Source organism: Chiloscyllium plagiosum, unplaced genomic scaffold (genome assembly GCF_037043375.1).
Source record: "Chiloscyllium plagiosum isolate Xiang-an unplaced genomic scaffold, Cpla_swu_hap1 HiC_scaffold_6, whole genome shotgun sequence".
NCBI classification, from domain to species: Eukaryota; Metazoa; Chordata; class Chondrichthyes; order Orectolobiformes; family Hemiscylliidae; genus Chiloscyllium; species Chiloscyllium plagiosum.
In genome coordinates, this window is record NW_028270144.1 from 31326486 (window position 1) to 31342344 (window position 15859).

The window sequence follows — 15859 nt, forward strand, 5'->3', positions numbered from 1 at the left end:
CTATATCCTTTCTCATAGTTTTTTCACAAACAACATTCTACAGTACCTTATTATTTGACTCTTCACAGATTGTGCCATCAGTGGATTTTACAGAGAAAAGATGTACCCAACCTGTTTTTGCACACTACCTCCTTACAAGGGCTCAATGATTGATATTCTTATCTAAGACAGGTTGATCTCATTGCATCTTTTCAATATGTTCATAGAACAAGCACATCACTGATAAGGCCAGCATTTATTGTCTACTCCTAACAGTCACCAAGATAGAGGTTGCCAAGGCTAGGTCAGAATTAAGTTTGAATTTTTTATTTTAAAATTTACCTTCCCAATCAATTTTAGGGAGATTAAAATTGTCTAACCAGCACTGACCATTAGAACTCTCAATCATCAACAATTTAAACCTCTTCAGAACACGAAGGGACTAAAAGACAATAACAACATGATCCAAGAAGTTTTAGATGTCTAAACTCAGCTGAAAAAATCTGCTTTAATCATTATGCAGTTTAACTACACATTCCATTGGCAAATACTTCAGCCCAAATTTCTTTCATCCAAGCAATGACAATCTGGGAAAGAATGAGATGGGGAAGATGATTTGTATTAAGTGAAAAAAAAATTAAAAAAGGAAACAGAGCTAAATATTTATAAGCCATTACCTTTATTAAAAGAATTTTAAAGAATAAAGATTCCTTACTTATAATGTGCAAATCTTTCTCAAGATCAAACAAGGAGAGACCACAAGCATGTAGACACTTCCTGGCTAGCTTGAGCTGCAGTTCCTGTTGAAGTACAGGCTCAGTGCTTGTTGCATATATTCGCACTACAAAACCATCCTATATAGGGAGAGGGAACAAGGATATTCCTCAATACCACATGTGAACTTAGTTGGGCAATAATACATGTACACAAAAATTGTCAAAATATTTTAATGCAAAATTATTTGATAAATTCATTATTAGAACAAATATACTTACATCTTTTGATGCTGTAATTTGATTGATGTATTCTCCATCTGTGAAGAGGATATTCTGTCCTTCAGCCTGGCAACCTGAGAAAAGAAATTAAACTTACAATCTATATTTTAACTTTACAAGTTTAACTTTACCTTTCAGGAGTAAGGTAACATTTATGTCAAGCAAGCCCTTTGCAGCAAAGATTTTAAACAGCAGTAAAACGTAATATCGAAAAGTGTGGCGCTGGAAAAGCACAGTAAGTCAGGCAGCATCCAAGGAGCAGGAATCGCTGTTTCGAGGATAAGTCGTGGAGGGGGCAAGGGGCTGAGAGATAAATAGGAGGATGGTGGTAGGATGCGGGTGGGGAAGATAGCCGGGATAGCAATAGGTGGTGCAGGTGGGTGGTAATTGTGATAAGTCAGTGGGGAGGGTGGAACGGATAGGTGGGAAGGAAGGTGGACAGGTAGGACAGGTCAAGAAGGTGGTGCCAAGTTGGCGGGTTGGATCTGGGAAGAGGTGGGGTTGGAGGGGAGATTTGGAAATAGTGAAGTCAATGTTGATGCTGTGTGGTTGCAGAGTCCCAAGGTGGAAGATGAGGCGTTCTTCCTCCAATCATCGAGTGGCTTGGAATTGACAGCGGAGACGGCCCAGGATCTGCATGTCCTTGGGAGAATGGGAGGGGGAGTTGAAATGGTCTCCTCTAAATCAGGGAGACAGGACAGCAACTTGTGGAATGTTTCAGGGAACATCTCTGACACACACACACAAAACAACCCCAGCGCCCTATGGCCGACCACTTCAAATCCCCCTCCCATTCCCACAAGGACATGCAGGTCCTGCGCACTGTCAAAACCAAGCCACCTGACGACTGGAAGAAGAACACTTCATCTTCAGCCTTGGTACTCTTCAACCACACGGTATCAACATCGATTTCACTAGTTTCCAAATCTCCGCTCCACCCACTCATCCCAGATCCAATCCTCCAACTTGGCACCACCTTCTTGACTTGTCCTTACGCTCCCAGCTACCTTCTTCCCAGGCCTATACCCACCCTCCTAACTTATCACTCAGCCTCCTTCCTCCTCCACATTCTTGACAAAGGGCTTACGCCTGAAACGCCAACTCTCTTGCTCCTCAGATGTTGCCTGACTTGCTGTGCTTTTCCAGCGCCACACTTTGCAACTCTGACTCTCCATCGCCTGCAGTCCTCACTTTCTCCTAACATAAAACTTAGACAACTCTTTAATTCACAGGTATGATTAAAGATTCCTTTATACTGAAGCTACTGCCAATCTCATAACTGAAAAGGCACTTGTGCTGACCATTTCTTTTGATTAGATTAGATTACTTATAGCATGGAAACAGGCCCTTCCGCCCAACAAGTCCACACCCAGACCCATTCCTCTACATTTACTCCTTTACCTAACACTCCAAGCAATGTACACCTAACCTGTACATTTTTGGACTGTGGGAGAAAACCAGAGCACCCGGAAGAAACCCACGCAGACACGGGGAGAAAGGCAACTGTCTGTGTGAAGTTTGCACAGAGGCAGGAATTGAACCTGGGTCTCTGGCGCTGTGAAGCAGCAGTGCTAACCACTGTGCCGCTTACATCCTACCACTAAACAAGAAAATCTTCATAGTAAACACTTCTTCCACCAGTCTCAGACTGAGAAACACAACCATTTTCAAAATTCTGCCTTCAAAGAGAATGGTCATTTGAAAAAAACACTACAGGCCCAGGATATGACAGCACCCATCGTCAGACCAAATGCCCTCATCTCCCCTGGAACTACGAATTCATGTAACAAACAGGATGGAACAGCATGCATGAACATTATCCATGGTAATTCTATGGTCACTTGGCCTCAGACAATCAAAACACCTGGAGAACGTTTGGAACCTGGAATCAATTCCTTCCCTAACCCCTGAAAGAAAGGAGGCAGAGAGAGAAGAAATTATTTGGAGAATCAGGGCAATGGAAAATAGGACAAACTCATCAGATCAGTGAGTGAATCTTTAAAAAAATTAACCAAGGTAGTCTTATTTTTAAAACTTCCACAGTTTCCTACAGAACATCCTCATGAGTTACTTTCCAATAAGCAGTTTTTGTATGTTAACAGAACCCAGACATCTGCATAAAATTTGATCAGTAAAGAACCTCCATCACAACATGCGACACTAATAATGCTCCAACATTTACTTCAATATTCATATATTCCTCCCTAGAATACTTGCTATTTTATTTATTAGATTATGAATTTGTTACATACCTGGAAGATTAACTGTGCTTTCTTGCTCTAAGGTTTCTGGGTTTATGGATATCGCTGTCATATTGTGATTATTTAAATCCCTATATAGGAGAGAACCCTGTTCAAAGGGGGACAAAAAAGTTAAAACACTTTCAGATGTTATATCTTTTTAGCTAAAAAATATTCATTTCAAAAACTACACAAAATACATTTACAAGTAAATGCTTCTTTCTCCAATGGAACCTTTGATTAAACATGATAACTAATTCCCTACTAAAATATCACTGCGACAATGCCTGCATATTAGATGATTATCATTTTACTACGTTAATTGTACAAAAGTATCTTATTGAAAATGCCCTCCATCATGAAATTGCTAGCAATTTATAAAAAAAAGTACACCATCACAAACCATAAACTTCAAAACAAAACTACACATGAAATTGAATGGACATTCTAATTATCAGGTTTAAATTTATAACACTATGCAATTATATGTGAAAATAAACACGTATGTAAGGTTATTTCTCAATAAACAGAATTATTTATTACATAGAGGGTAGAACAGTCAAAATCACAGATTTTCTCCACAATTGCGGTCAATGAAATACAATTGGTTGGCTGAAATACAGATTTCACCTAACAGGCTTCAGTAAACAATGAAGCACAAGCATTTTATTCTGTTGAGCTTTTTAGATGAGTAACTTACCTGTGCAAACCCTAGCCATGACTTTCTATCCTTCCTGTTCCTTATGCGTGATGTAGAGTTGTATACATGGCCCTTTTAAAAATTAAACATGTTAAGTTAAAGTAATTCTGTCTACATTTGTGTGAAGCCAAATATAGCTTTGTACATTACACAGTTCAATTTAAAAGGTAGAATACATCCACTTTATTAATTTCACTTCATAACTTGAATGTAACTTTCAAAAAATTGAATAGTTGAGCGCGAAAGACAATGCTCAAAAGTTTCTCTCTCTTTCTGGCTGTACAAAATCCACCTCGTATTTGCTGGTCTTTTCATCTGTTCGTATTGCCAACTTAGAGTTAGGCATGGATTCCAACCTTGGGGCCACAGAAATGCAAGAGGACGGGCCAGTCATATCAGCATATGATTGTCCAGGTCATAATCTTCCTCTCCAAAGCACAGCTCCATTGCAAAACACAGACGATCACTTCCCAGCATTCAACTCAGGAAAACATAAGCAGGAAAGCTGAGAAATGTGAATGGATTTACCACAAAACAGAATGGTTATCTTTCCCCTTTTGGAAGAGGTCAATTTGTATCAGTCCCAGAATGATTGCTTACACAGAGTCATACAGCATGGAAACAGACCCTTCAGTCCAACCTGTCCACATCGTGGAGGAGGATATGGAAGCTAGAGAACTTGGAGAAATACATAGAAATGTCTCGAAAAGTGTCCGTATTAGAAAGGTGGTGGTGCTGGAGGTCTTAAAACACACAAAGGTAGATAAATCTCCGAGATGTGATCAGGTGTATCCCAGAACGTTATGGGAAGCTAGGGAAGTGATTTCTGGGAGAAAGTGAGGACTGCAGATCAGAGTTGAGAGTGAGGTGCTGACAAAGCACAGCAGGTCAGGCAGCATTCAAGGAGTAGGAGAATCGACATTTCAGGCAAGAGCCCTTCATCAGGGCCCTTTGCTGAGATGTTTGTATCACAAAGCCATGGTGAGGTACCAGAAGACTGGGTGTGGCTAATGTTGTGCCATGATTCACAAAAGGTGGTAAGGAAAAGCCAGGGAACTGTAGACCAGCGAGCCTGACATCAGTGGTGGGCAAGTTGTTGGAGGGGATTCTGAGGGATAGGATCGACATGTGTGAAAAGGCAAGGATTGATAGACAAGGGATAGTCAACATGGCTTTGTGTGTGGGAAATTGTGTCTCACTAACTTAAGGACGTCATTATGCTAGAGTGGATACAAAAGAGATTTACCATGTTGTTGCCGGGTATGGAAGGTTTGAGTTATAAAGAAAGATTTGACAGGCTGGACATTTTTTCACTGGAGAATCGGAGCTTGAGAGGTGAACTTACCTAAGTTTATAAAAGGTCATGAGGAGTATAGATAATGGTAGGTATCTTTTTCCTCGAATGGGGGATTGCAAGACTAGGGCACATGTTTTTAAGGTGACAGGAGAGAGATTTTAAAAAGGCATGAAGGGTAAATGTTTTACATAAAGGGAGGCTGGTGTGTGGAAGCACTTCCTGAAGTCATCGTGGATGCAGTCACAGTTATAATATTTTAAAGGTACTTAGATAAGTACATGAATAGGAAAGGTCTGGAGGGATATAGGCCAGGAGCAGGCAGGTGGGACTAGTTTAGTTTGGGAGTATGGTCAGCATGGACTGGTTGGTGTGAAGGGTCTGTTTCTGTGCTGCATGACTCTATGACTAAGTGACAAAGACGACTGACGAAGGCAGAGCGGTAGACATTGTCTGGATGAACTTCAACAAGGACCCACACAATAGACTGGTTAGATGTAGTCCAGAGACAGCTTGCCATTTGGATACAAAATTGCATTGAAGGTAAGAGACAGAGGCATGTGGTGGTGGTGGTTGAAGGTTGTTTTTTGGACTGGAGGCCAGGTGACTAGCAGTATACCACAAGGATAGGTGCTGGGTGCACTGTTTTTTGTCATTTATATAAATAATTTGGATGTGAATATGAGGAGGAATGGTTCGTAAGTTTGCAGATGACACCAAAATTGGTGGTATAGTGGATGGTGAAGATGATAATCTCAGACTACAATGGGTCATTGACAGACAGGCTAATGGTGACATTAATTTAGATAAATGTGAGGTCTTGCATTTTGGTAAGGCGAATTGGGCAGGACTTATGCAGTTAATGATAGGGTCCTGGGGAGTGTCGCTGAACAAAGAGAGAAGGTTCACAGATAGGCAGGGTAGTGAAGTTTTGTACACCTGCCTTTATTGATCAGTGCATTGAGAATAGAAGTTGGGATGTCATGATGCAGCTATACGGGACATTTTTGGAACACTGCATTCAATTCTGGTCTCCCTGCTATAGGAAAGATATTGCTAAACTTGAAACAATGCAGAAAAGACGTCCAAGGAATTTGCCGGGTTTGAAGCATCAGGAGATGCTCTCACCTTAAAACTATGCCCTCTAATTTTGGATTTCCCTACTCTGGGAAAAGACCTTGGGAATTCACTCTATCCATGCCCCTCACAATTTTACAAATCTGTATAAAGGTCACCACTCAGCCTCATATTGTTCAGAGTTTAAAACTAGTCATAAATCTAATAGCACAAATGAAGAGGCCAGGATCTGTGTGCATACATCACATGGGCAATATTTTTTACAGTTGATTTTTTGTCATAAATTAAATTCCTACTCTTGGTTTTAGGATTATACTCAGCATTTGTTTTAAAGTCAAAACAAAATATTCAAAATATTCATGTTGTGACAGTCGTTACACTTAACCAAAATGTCCCACCACGTACATAAGCTTCCACATTACATCTTCCGTAACCACTGCTTTTTTTTCTGTTCAGTTGTTTTCCCATCTCCCTCCTTTATAATGCATCTGGAGGATTTTCACTGGTAACACAAACAAATCAAGCATGTGCTCTCTGCATAAACTTAACAACATTAATTCGCACCAGTTCACTGGTCCAGCAAGCAGACTCACATCACTGAATAACCCAGACTCGAAAATATGTTGAATTCTGGCACTGTCTCCAACAGATGACCAGAAATATGATTCAGTTACTCTGGGCCAGATGTAGTCATTCACCAGATTCTGCAGCTAATATATTGGGACAATACAAACAATGGGTGAGCACCCTCAACCTTTCTCTGTCACCTTAACACATTCTTTCCATCTTGTGCGTGCAACGTATCAGCTCCCTCAGCCACATAAGATATCAGTTCCACAGAATATCTTTTAAAAGACTGTTGAAACAGTGATATTCTAACATTTACTTTTGTGGCCTGCCCCAAAAAATCTTTACCCTCCCAATTAGCATGCTAGGAACCTTATTCACCGAAAGGAAAGCAACTTAATTGCTGAAGAAAATTCAAACTGTATAGAGCTGCTGAACATGCAAATATCAAATCACAATGAATATTAAAACTTATTTTGTGACCACAGAGGCAATGAAACCTTAAAGAATACTTGGAATACAGCTCAGGGAGATGCTGAAAATGCTGATATTTCTTCAGTAATGACTGGTTCTTTCCTTGGTAAAAGAAAATCTTTCATAACATGACAGGGTCAGCCAAACACAATTATGATCAAGTCAATTCTAAAAACATCTGGTCCTGGTTGTTGAGAACATAAATATAGAATAATTAATAGGTCTCCACCAGGCACACATTTCCCCAATGTTCACTACGTGCTTTAAATCTTTGAATATTATGTTTCCTACTGCGATCCACTGTCTGATCTTTAGCACCATTGCTCAGTTCGACACATGACTTTCAATGTGCAAAACCCTGGCTAAGAATCTATATAAAAATACATTAATTATATGGAAGAACTTCTATGAAAATGAAATTACTTCCATCTTATACCTTTTGAACTTAAAAAAATACAAATCCTCAGTCACGTTAACTGTGCTGTTCAAATTAAGATTTATGAAGTTTATGAACAGTTTATATAAATCTGCTGCTTTATCAGACACACAGCCTTCACAACTATTCTATCCTAGAATTTGCATATCATATCAATAACTCCTCCATTTAAACAAGACCTCAAAACATCACCATAGCTAAATAAGTGTGCATAACAACACACAGCAAAAGTCAGAGACAAGCTGGAAAAGATCTATGATTAAAAGCTATACATAAAAATCATTACTGATTGGTTCCATCGAAACATCTTTTGTACTCCAGGTTACTACTCCTAATGTGCTCCCTGGAAAGCGCTAAATCCCTAACTAAATCAATATATCCACAAATCTTCTCTGAAGTGGAAGCAGATCTAACCATGGTCTTGTCAAAGCACAGGGACCACTCAAACCGATCCAGATAATACAAGCAAAGGAACTTACCTCAAAGTACAACGGGATCTTGATCAGATGAGTCAATGGGCCGAGGAGTGGCAGATGGAGTTTAATTCAGATAAATGTGAGGTTCTACGTTTTAGAGAGGCAAATCAGAACAGGGCTTATGTACTTAATGGTAAGGTCCTGGGAAATATTGTTGAACAAAGAGACCTCAGAGAACAGGTTCATAGTTCCTCGAAAGTGGAGTCCCAGGTCGACAGAATAATTGATAAGGTGTTTGGTATGTTTGCCTTTATTGATCAGAGCACTGAGTGGAAGAGTTGGGAGGTCATGTTGCAGCTGTGCAGACATTAGTTAAACCACTTTTGGAATACTGTGTGCAACTCTGGTCTCCCTGCTATGGGAAAGATGTTGTGAAAGGTTCAGAAACAATTTACAAGAATGTTGCAAGGGTTGGAGGCTTTCAGCTACAGAGAGGGGCTCAATAGGCTGGGGCTATTTTCCCTGGAGTGTCAGAGGTTGAGGAGTGACCTTATAGAGGTTTGTAAAATCATGAGGGGCATGGATAGGTGAATAGTCAAGGGTGGAACAGTACAAAACTAGAGGGTATAGATTTAAGATGAGGGGGAAAGATTTAAAAGGGACCCAAGGAACAACTTTTTCACACCAAAGGTGATGAGTGTGTGGAATGAGCTGCCAAAGTAGTGGAATCTGGTACAGTTACAACATTCTCTATGCAGCTGGGTGGGTATATGAATAGGAAAGTTTTGAGAGAGATATGGTACAAATGCTAACAGATGGGTCAAGAGTTATCTACGATACCTGTTCCAGCTTGTTCTTGCTGACCAAAGGGTCTGTTTCTGCACTGTACTTGTATGACTTAAGCTCAACATCCACATTGCACCCAGCAGCAAGAGTACAATTGGTATTAATCCTACAGTATAAACACTTGCATCACAGAATTTCATTCGCTACTGCCAGAAGCATCAGTGGAAGCAAAGTAAACTAGAACATAAATCATTCTGCGATTTTGTCTGGCTGAAGTCTCATTTAACTGTCAGAAGAGTCCTATAGTGCAGCAATGTGGTTGCTACATTACAGAGTTAAATGAAACTTGTCCTTCTCATCTGTGCAATTTCCCACTGCTGACAATGTACTGATGGGGTAAATGCAACTTAAACCTAGAACAGAGAGAATGAATTGTAATCCAGAAAATATAGTGGAAAAGGGGGCGAGATGAAGGCATAGATGGATTTCTGGAAAAGAAGGATTTTAAAATTCATATCTTAGGCACAGAGACATAACCAAAGAAAGACAATGCCTCGTAGTTACATAGCATAATAAAGCATCCTAAGGCATTTCATAGCAGAATTATTAAACAAAATGAACAGTTTTTGGAGAGGTGACCAAAATCCTGGTCAAAAAGCTATGTGTTAAGGACCATCTTTAAAAGGAACATGGAGGTGCAACAGTTTCAAGAGGGTATACCAGACATTATCATAGTTAAAAGTCACAACAGCAGGTTATAAACAGCAGGTTTACTTGGAAGTACTAACTTTCAGAACGCTGCTTTTTCATCAGGTAGCTGTGGAGCAGGATCGTAAGACGTAGAATTTATAGCAAAAGATTACAGTGTTATGCAGCTGAAATGATATATTGAACAAACCTAGATTGCTGTTAAGACTTTCATGTTTTAGAGTGGGTTGCTGATTTCGGTTCATTAAGATATAAGTCACAGAACTTTTAAGTTACATTCTTGACATAACTTAAGGTTTTATTTAAAAAAAGGTGACATCTCAACTCAGACAATGCATTAAAAGGTGTGAGGTTAGAGTCTGTCTGTATCTAATCTTGAGTCAGACTAGTTCTATTTCCCAAGTTGGTATTAATAAAATATTACATGGATTAACTGCCTGCAGATTGTGCCCTTTTTGAGCAAAATAGAGTGTATCTGCAAATATAATTCTGCAAATGCAAATTCACCCCATCGACCTGTGCGTGTGCGTGCATATGAGAGAGAGAGAGTGTGCGTGAGCATGAGTGCAAGTGAGATTAGTGTGCACTTGCGCGTGTGGATGCTTGGTTAAGTGTGGGAGTGCGTTGGCGTATAAGCCTGTGGGAGGGTGTATGCGTGGGTGAGTGTGTGGGGGTGTATGTGTGTGTTTATGAGAGAGAGTGTATGTATGAGAGGAGATGTGTGTGAATGTGTGCGTAGGCAAGAGCATGTGTATGTGAGAGAGTCTATAGTGTAGTGAGGTCACCTGTAGTGCGACATGAACCCAAGGTCCCAGTGGAGGGCATCCTCATGGGCTCTCCCACACTCACCCATGCACACATCCTCTGACAGGCTTATATGCCATCATACTTTCACACACTTTACCAAGCACATACAGACGTGACAGAGTGTTCTCTCACACACATGTCTATGGGGTGAATTTGCATTTGCAGATACATTCGATTTTGCTCAAAAGTGCACAATCTGCAGGCAGTCAATCCATGCAATATTTTATAAATTCCTACTTTGGAAATAGAACCAGTCTGACTCAAGATTGGGATACAGACAGACTTTAACTCACACCTTTCATGCATTGTCTGAGCTGAGATAAGGCTTTTTTTAAAAAAAGTGATAAGTTATCTCGAGAATGTGACTTAATAGTAGTTTGGGATTTACATATTAATGAACTGAAGCCTGTAACCCATTCTAAAAGATGGAAGACTTAACAGCAATCTATGTTTGTTCAATTTATCATTTCAGTTGCATGACACTGCAATCTTTCCCTCTAAATTCTGTGTCTTGTGGTCCTGTTCGACAGCTACATAAAGGAGCAGCGTTCTGAAAGCTAGTGCTTCCAAACAAACCTGTTGGACTATAACCTGGTGTTGTGAGATTTTTAACTCTGTCCACCCTAGTCCAACACGGACATCTCCAAATCAGAGATTACAGTATACAGGTTGCAATCTTCTATCAACACTAGAGAGGAGATCATGTAAGATTCTCATCATATTCTTAAATGTCCCAAAAGACAGATAATATTCCATGAGGCCAATGTAAACAGATTAAACATTACGTAGCTGGATTTGTTTACAGGTTGGAGACAGCAGCTACAAGATGCCAGAATAAAGGACTTGCATCTTTAAAATGAATTTATGAGTTAATAAATGTTCACAAGCACTTCACAGGAGCACAATGAGACAAATCTTTAGAGCCAAAAAAAGAGATATTAGGACAGGTAAATGTAAAATTAAAGGAGACATAGTCCCAGAGGACCATAATGCTGCTCTCTCATTAGAGAGATACCTGGTGACTGTTTTACCTGAGGGTCACATATCTCAGACGAGGAGCTAGTGGGACCTTCATGACCTCATGTTATGCGAGAATTAAACCCTTGCTTTTGGTGTCACTCTGTATCGCAAACCAGCACTCAGCACTTTGCAAATCACCTTAAATTTGTTCCTTCTGTTTATCAAATTCTTCAACTTGAAAAGACTAATTTTTAAAAAAGTTAAGTTAAACCCTTAATGACTCTAAATCACATGTATTATGTATCAAGACCATTTCTTTGTACTTTTCTTTATTTGCGATCGCACACTGAAATGGGAAAAAGATGGTGTTGAAATCAAGGATTGTTAAATAATTGTTGCACGTTTTAAAAGTAACCCGACTCTCATTCTAAGTGCTGTTTACACAGTTGCTTGATCAAGCAGTAGTGCAAGTCTGGATGTAGACAAACGGGGTCCAGGGGGCTTCGTACAAGTGAAGATCCGCCAGCAACAAATGGCTGTTAGCCCTGGATCAATCGATAAACTACTGATGACAAAAACATCCTGTCTACCAACAACTGTCTGACTGGCTCCCAGGTAGGTGAACAGCCTGGAGATGTGAACAGTTAAGGCAGAAACCATTGGACCTTCTCAAGTGCAGGAAGTGCCACTTTTCTCTGTAGCTGAAACTGCTGTCAGCCTTTTTTTCTCCCCAGCAGTTGCTATAAGCTGTGATTTTTAACTAGTAAAAAAAACTTTAAAAAGGTATGAACTCACCACTGTGTACCTGCTGCAAGCAAGTGAAAGCATCTGGAGAATCAATGAGCAACACATCCTGACAAGCCAAAAGGACTGTTCAGGGACCAATGAACTGCTTTCCCAATCTTTCCTCCCTCCCATCATAATCCTGCTTTTGTTTTTTCCTGCTTGTGTGCATGTACGCAACAGGGGAGAGCTTATAAACGTGGAAGTTGATAGATGTGAAGCTGTAAAGGCACAGGTGGTCAGACAACATCTGAGGAACAGGAAAGTCAACGTTTTGGGTTGATACTGTCAGGGTTGGAGAAGGGGAGCGGGAGACAGAGGGAGCCCAGAAGTATATAGAGGGAGGGGGTAGAACTGGGGGAAGGGTAGGTGGAATGGTGCTAAGTGAATGCAGATAGGGAGTTATTGTGATTGGATAGGAAGGGTAGAGCAGATAGGGGAGTAGGAAGATAGACAGGTTAAGTCAGGTCAGGGAGAAGAGGACAACAGGTGGGGCTGGACATGGGATTAGGCTGGGGATGGAGGGATTTTGAAAATGGTGAAGTGGATTGATTTGTAGTAAGTTTTAATTCTTGCGAATGTACAGAAACCCCATTTGTGCTCTCAATCAAACGGTGTCTAAATTACAGGTAGATCAGGAAATTCTGCATACATTTTAAAATCTTGAACTTGTGATGATGTCTGTGGGAAGAGAGGCGCTCAATTTCTAGTGCACTCAGTGAAGCATAACACACATCTTTAATATGATGCTCTCCCCTCCAAGGGGAACCCTAACTTCTCCTAGTCTAACTTCTAAATGTAATAACTTATTTTCACAATCATTCTCATCCCTTCTGTGGTGTCAAAGCTGTCAGACCCTTCCTAAAGGAACATGTGCCCAAAGGCAACACCATATTCTGATTGACGCTGAACTCTTCAGCCTCTGAAATGTATGCCACTATGTATGAACCTTACAATCCCCCGTGAATTGCAATCCTATCCTGGACTTTTTAAAAAGCTATATGCACATTCACTCTCCGCTATTCCACCAATTTTAAAACCGTACCACGTAACCGAAATTGCCTTGCCTCGTTCAATCAAATATGGCTACAAGTATCAAGATTCTTTCCTTCTTTAGAAGGAAATCATGATGGACTCTGTTTCTCTTTCTGCAGATGTAGCCAAACCTAAATTTCTCCAGTACTTGGTTTTTATTTCACATTGGGTGCCCAATGCTTTCTCCTTCTTCTCATTTCTTGTCTGTTTCAGGCTTCACTTCCACCAAAAGAACTCCATTTTAAATCTCAATGTGCTTGCTTACAGAAGTCAATCAAATATTTCTTTGTTTAGCACCAGTAAGATGAAATCCTGTGATATCTGGCAATCCAGATAATAACACTTGAATTCTGTTCCTGTCACAGACCCCTGATTTAATTTCTGAACAAGGTGTCAATGCAAAGAATATAACTTCAGGAGAATTTTTTTTAAACTGAACAAGTGAAAACGTCTGTCCAAATAAAACATTAAAAATGCTCCAAATAAAAGCCGACTGCAGTCATTAAATCTGATCTGAATTTACCAAATAAACCATACAGCTCTCCCTATTATTTTTTCCCCGTCATGATTTCCTCGTTGATGACATTCGAGCAAATTTATCTTGCACCTTTCTGATTTCAATAGTTAATACCTTTTTAAAAATACAAGATAAGCATTCAAGATTGCACAAGTAAAACTGAAACAGAAGATCAACTGCTTTGACACTGGGCAATTTGGAACTACTTTCTGACAATAATATGCACTTTCGCACTTTGGGAATCTTGCTGCTAAGGAAGATGGCACAATAGAAAGGTTACAGCTGTTACGTCATGGTGCCTTCCTTTCCTTTCAGGAGTGGATCCTATTATGACCAGCAGTCTATTCAATCACTTGACTTTTATTCGAAGATGCAGATAGACTTCCAAGAACAATCTGCAAAAACTCTTCAATCTGTAAAGTTCAACAGCTTTGTTTTATTAATCAGCCTACTCGAATGTGTTATAAGACACCTCCAGTGGTCATAACCTAAGGTGGGGCTCAGACCTTTGGCCCAGAAGTAGGGACTTTATCACTGCACTACAAGGCAGTTGAATAATACTGAAAATGTCTGGCAGCTACTCATAGCTGCAGAAACTCTGTACCACTTTGCAAACAATTGCCACATGAAAGAGTCATTTATGAGGTTGTGTGCTAGAAGTAATGCCATTTGCTGCCTGGGTAATGTCCATAAACTTGTTCAATTTGAACTCTAGTTTTCTTAATCAACATAATTCTTATAAAATTGACAAAAAAAAAAATCAGATTTTCACATGCTTTTGCCGATAAAAAAAACATGAAGTCAACAGAGGCACAGGAGATCATTAATTTCTGCGAGAAGAAAATTGGCTTAATTTTCTCTTAGAACTATAATTACTTGTAGCCAACAGTTCTGAAGTTACAGGTGTATCTAGAAATTAATTCTGGATTCTCTGTGCAAAATTTGAAATCAGTGTACATGAACTCCAAAACGAATCAAGGGCATTTTTACAATTTAACTATGGAATGATAAAATGAGGTTTCATTAAATAATCTCGGCAGGCACCACAACAAATGAACTTGCAAGCCAGTTTGCAATTTGATCATTCTAAACATAACTGGCTCGCTAACGTTATTCAGAAAACAGAATCTACCAATCCCTTCTTCATATAGCCAAACCAACTCCAGCTCTGCACTGCACAATTGTCTTTGAAAACCCTAATGGCTTGTAAATCAAAGAATTCTAACAAAAAAATTCCATGAAGCAGTGCAACATCCTGGCAAGATCATAATTTAGAGAAACTGTTTCAAGAAAAGCATCAGTTTCAAGCAAAGTAATAATTAGACAAAGAAAAAGGGGAGAGAACAGCACATTGGCTTAACCTCAACATTAGCCCTCTCCGGTTGTACTAGCCATGTACTGATGCTATATCATACATATTTTACTAACATAAATACACAACCTTAGAACAGTTTGAGTCAAAAATAGTCACTTACCCTGACTGTCCCACTGTAACCTGAACCAATTTTGTATAGTCCATCTTTAGCCAACAGATACAAGAATGAGCCATCACTCTGCAATAGACACCAATCATCTTCATCTGTAAATATCTCCTTAAGAATCCATTTGTGCATTAAAGCTACCTTCTTTATTCCATTAGTGAACCAGTCCTGTATTTGAACTTTTCCAACTAAGACAGCTTGCACACTCCTTTGGAGAGCATTTAGAATGGTTGGCACCTAAAGGTAAGTAATGTTGGCATATTAAATTGAGAAATCACAAAAATGATGACAATTAACAGCTACAAAGTGAAAAAGCACCTCTGAATAGCAAGCTGCAGTAGCTTCATTTTAAGCAAGATGCTTATTACACATTTATCTTGGTAAAATGTTTCACTTATTACAGTTACATTAAACTTCAGTGTACAAAATACATAACTCTATGAAGAGTCAGGACATGAAAGTCCACTTGATTTGCCAACCAAATTCTCCCAATGGCTTTTCCCTTGACACGTGTAAGAAGAGTTTTATAAAATAGGCATTGTATTTAGCCAACTTTCATACAAGTCAGTTATATGAAAGTCAAATCAGTTCACATCAACATAAT

The 15859-nt window shown here is 39.6% G+C and overlaps 1 protein-coding gene across 14 annotated transcripts in view; it reads right to left on the bottom strand.

Moving 5' to 3' along the window:
• mycbp2 (MYC binding protein 2) overlaps positions 1-15859 on the bottom strand; it is a 256550-nt gene that overhangs the window by 175603 nt on the left and 65088 nt on the right. For all 14 annotated transcript variants that reach the window (XM_087987962.1, XM_087987958.1, XM_087987960.1 and 11 more), the window contains exons 6-10: positions 15250-15492; positions 3915-3986; positions 3227-3323; positions 975-1048; positions 695-833 (exon numbers count right to left, since the gene is read on the bottom strand). In XM_087987962.1, coding sequence (XP_087844088.1) covers positions 695-833; positions 975-1048; positions 3227-3323; positions 3915-3986; positions 15250-15492 — 625 coding nt within the window. The remainder of the gene's footprint in view (positions 1-694; positions 834-974; positions 1049-3226; positions 3324-3914; positions 3987-15249; positions 15493-15859) is intronic.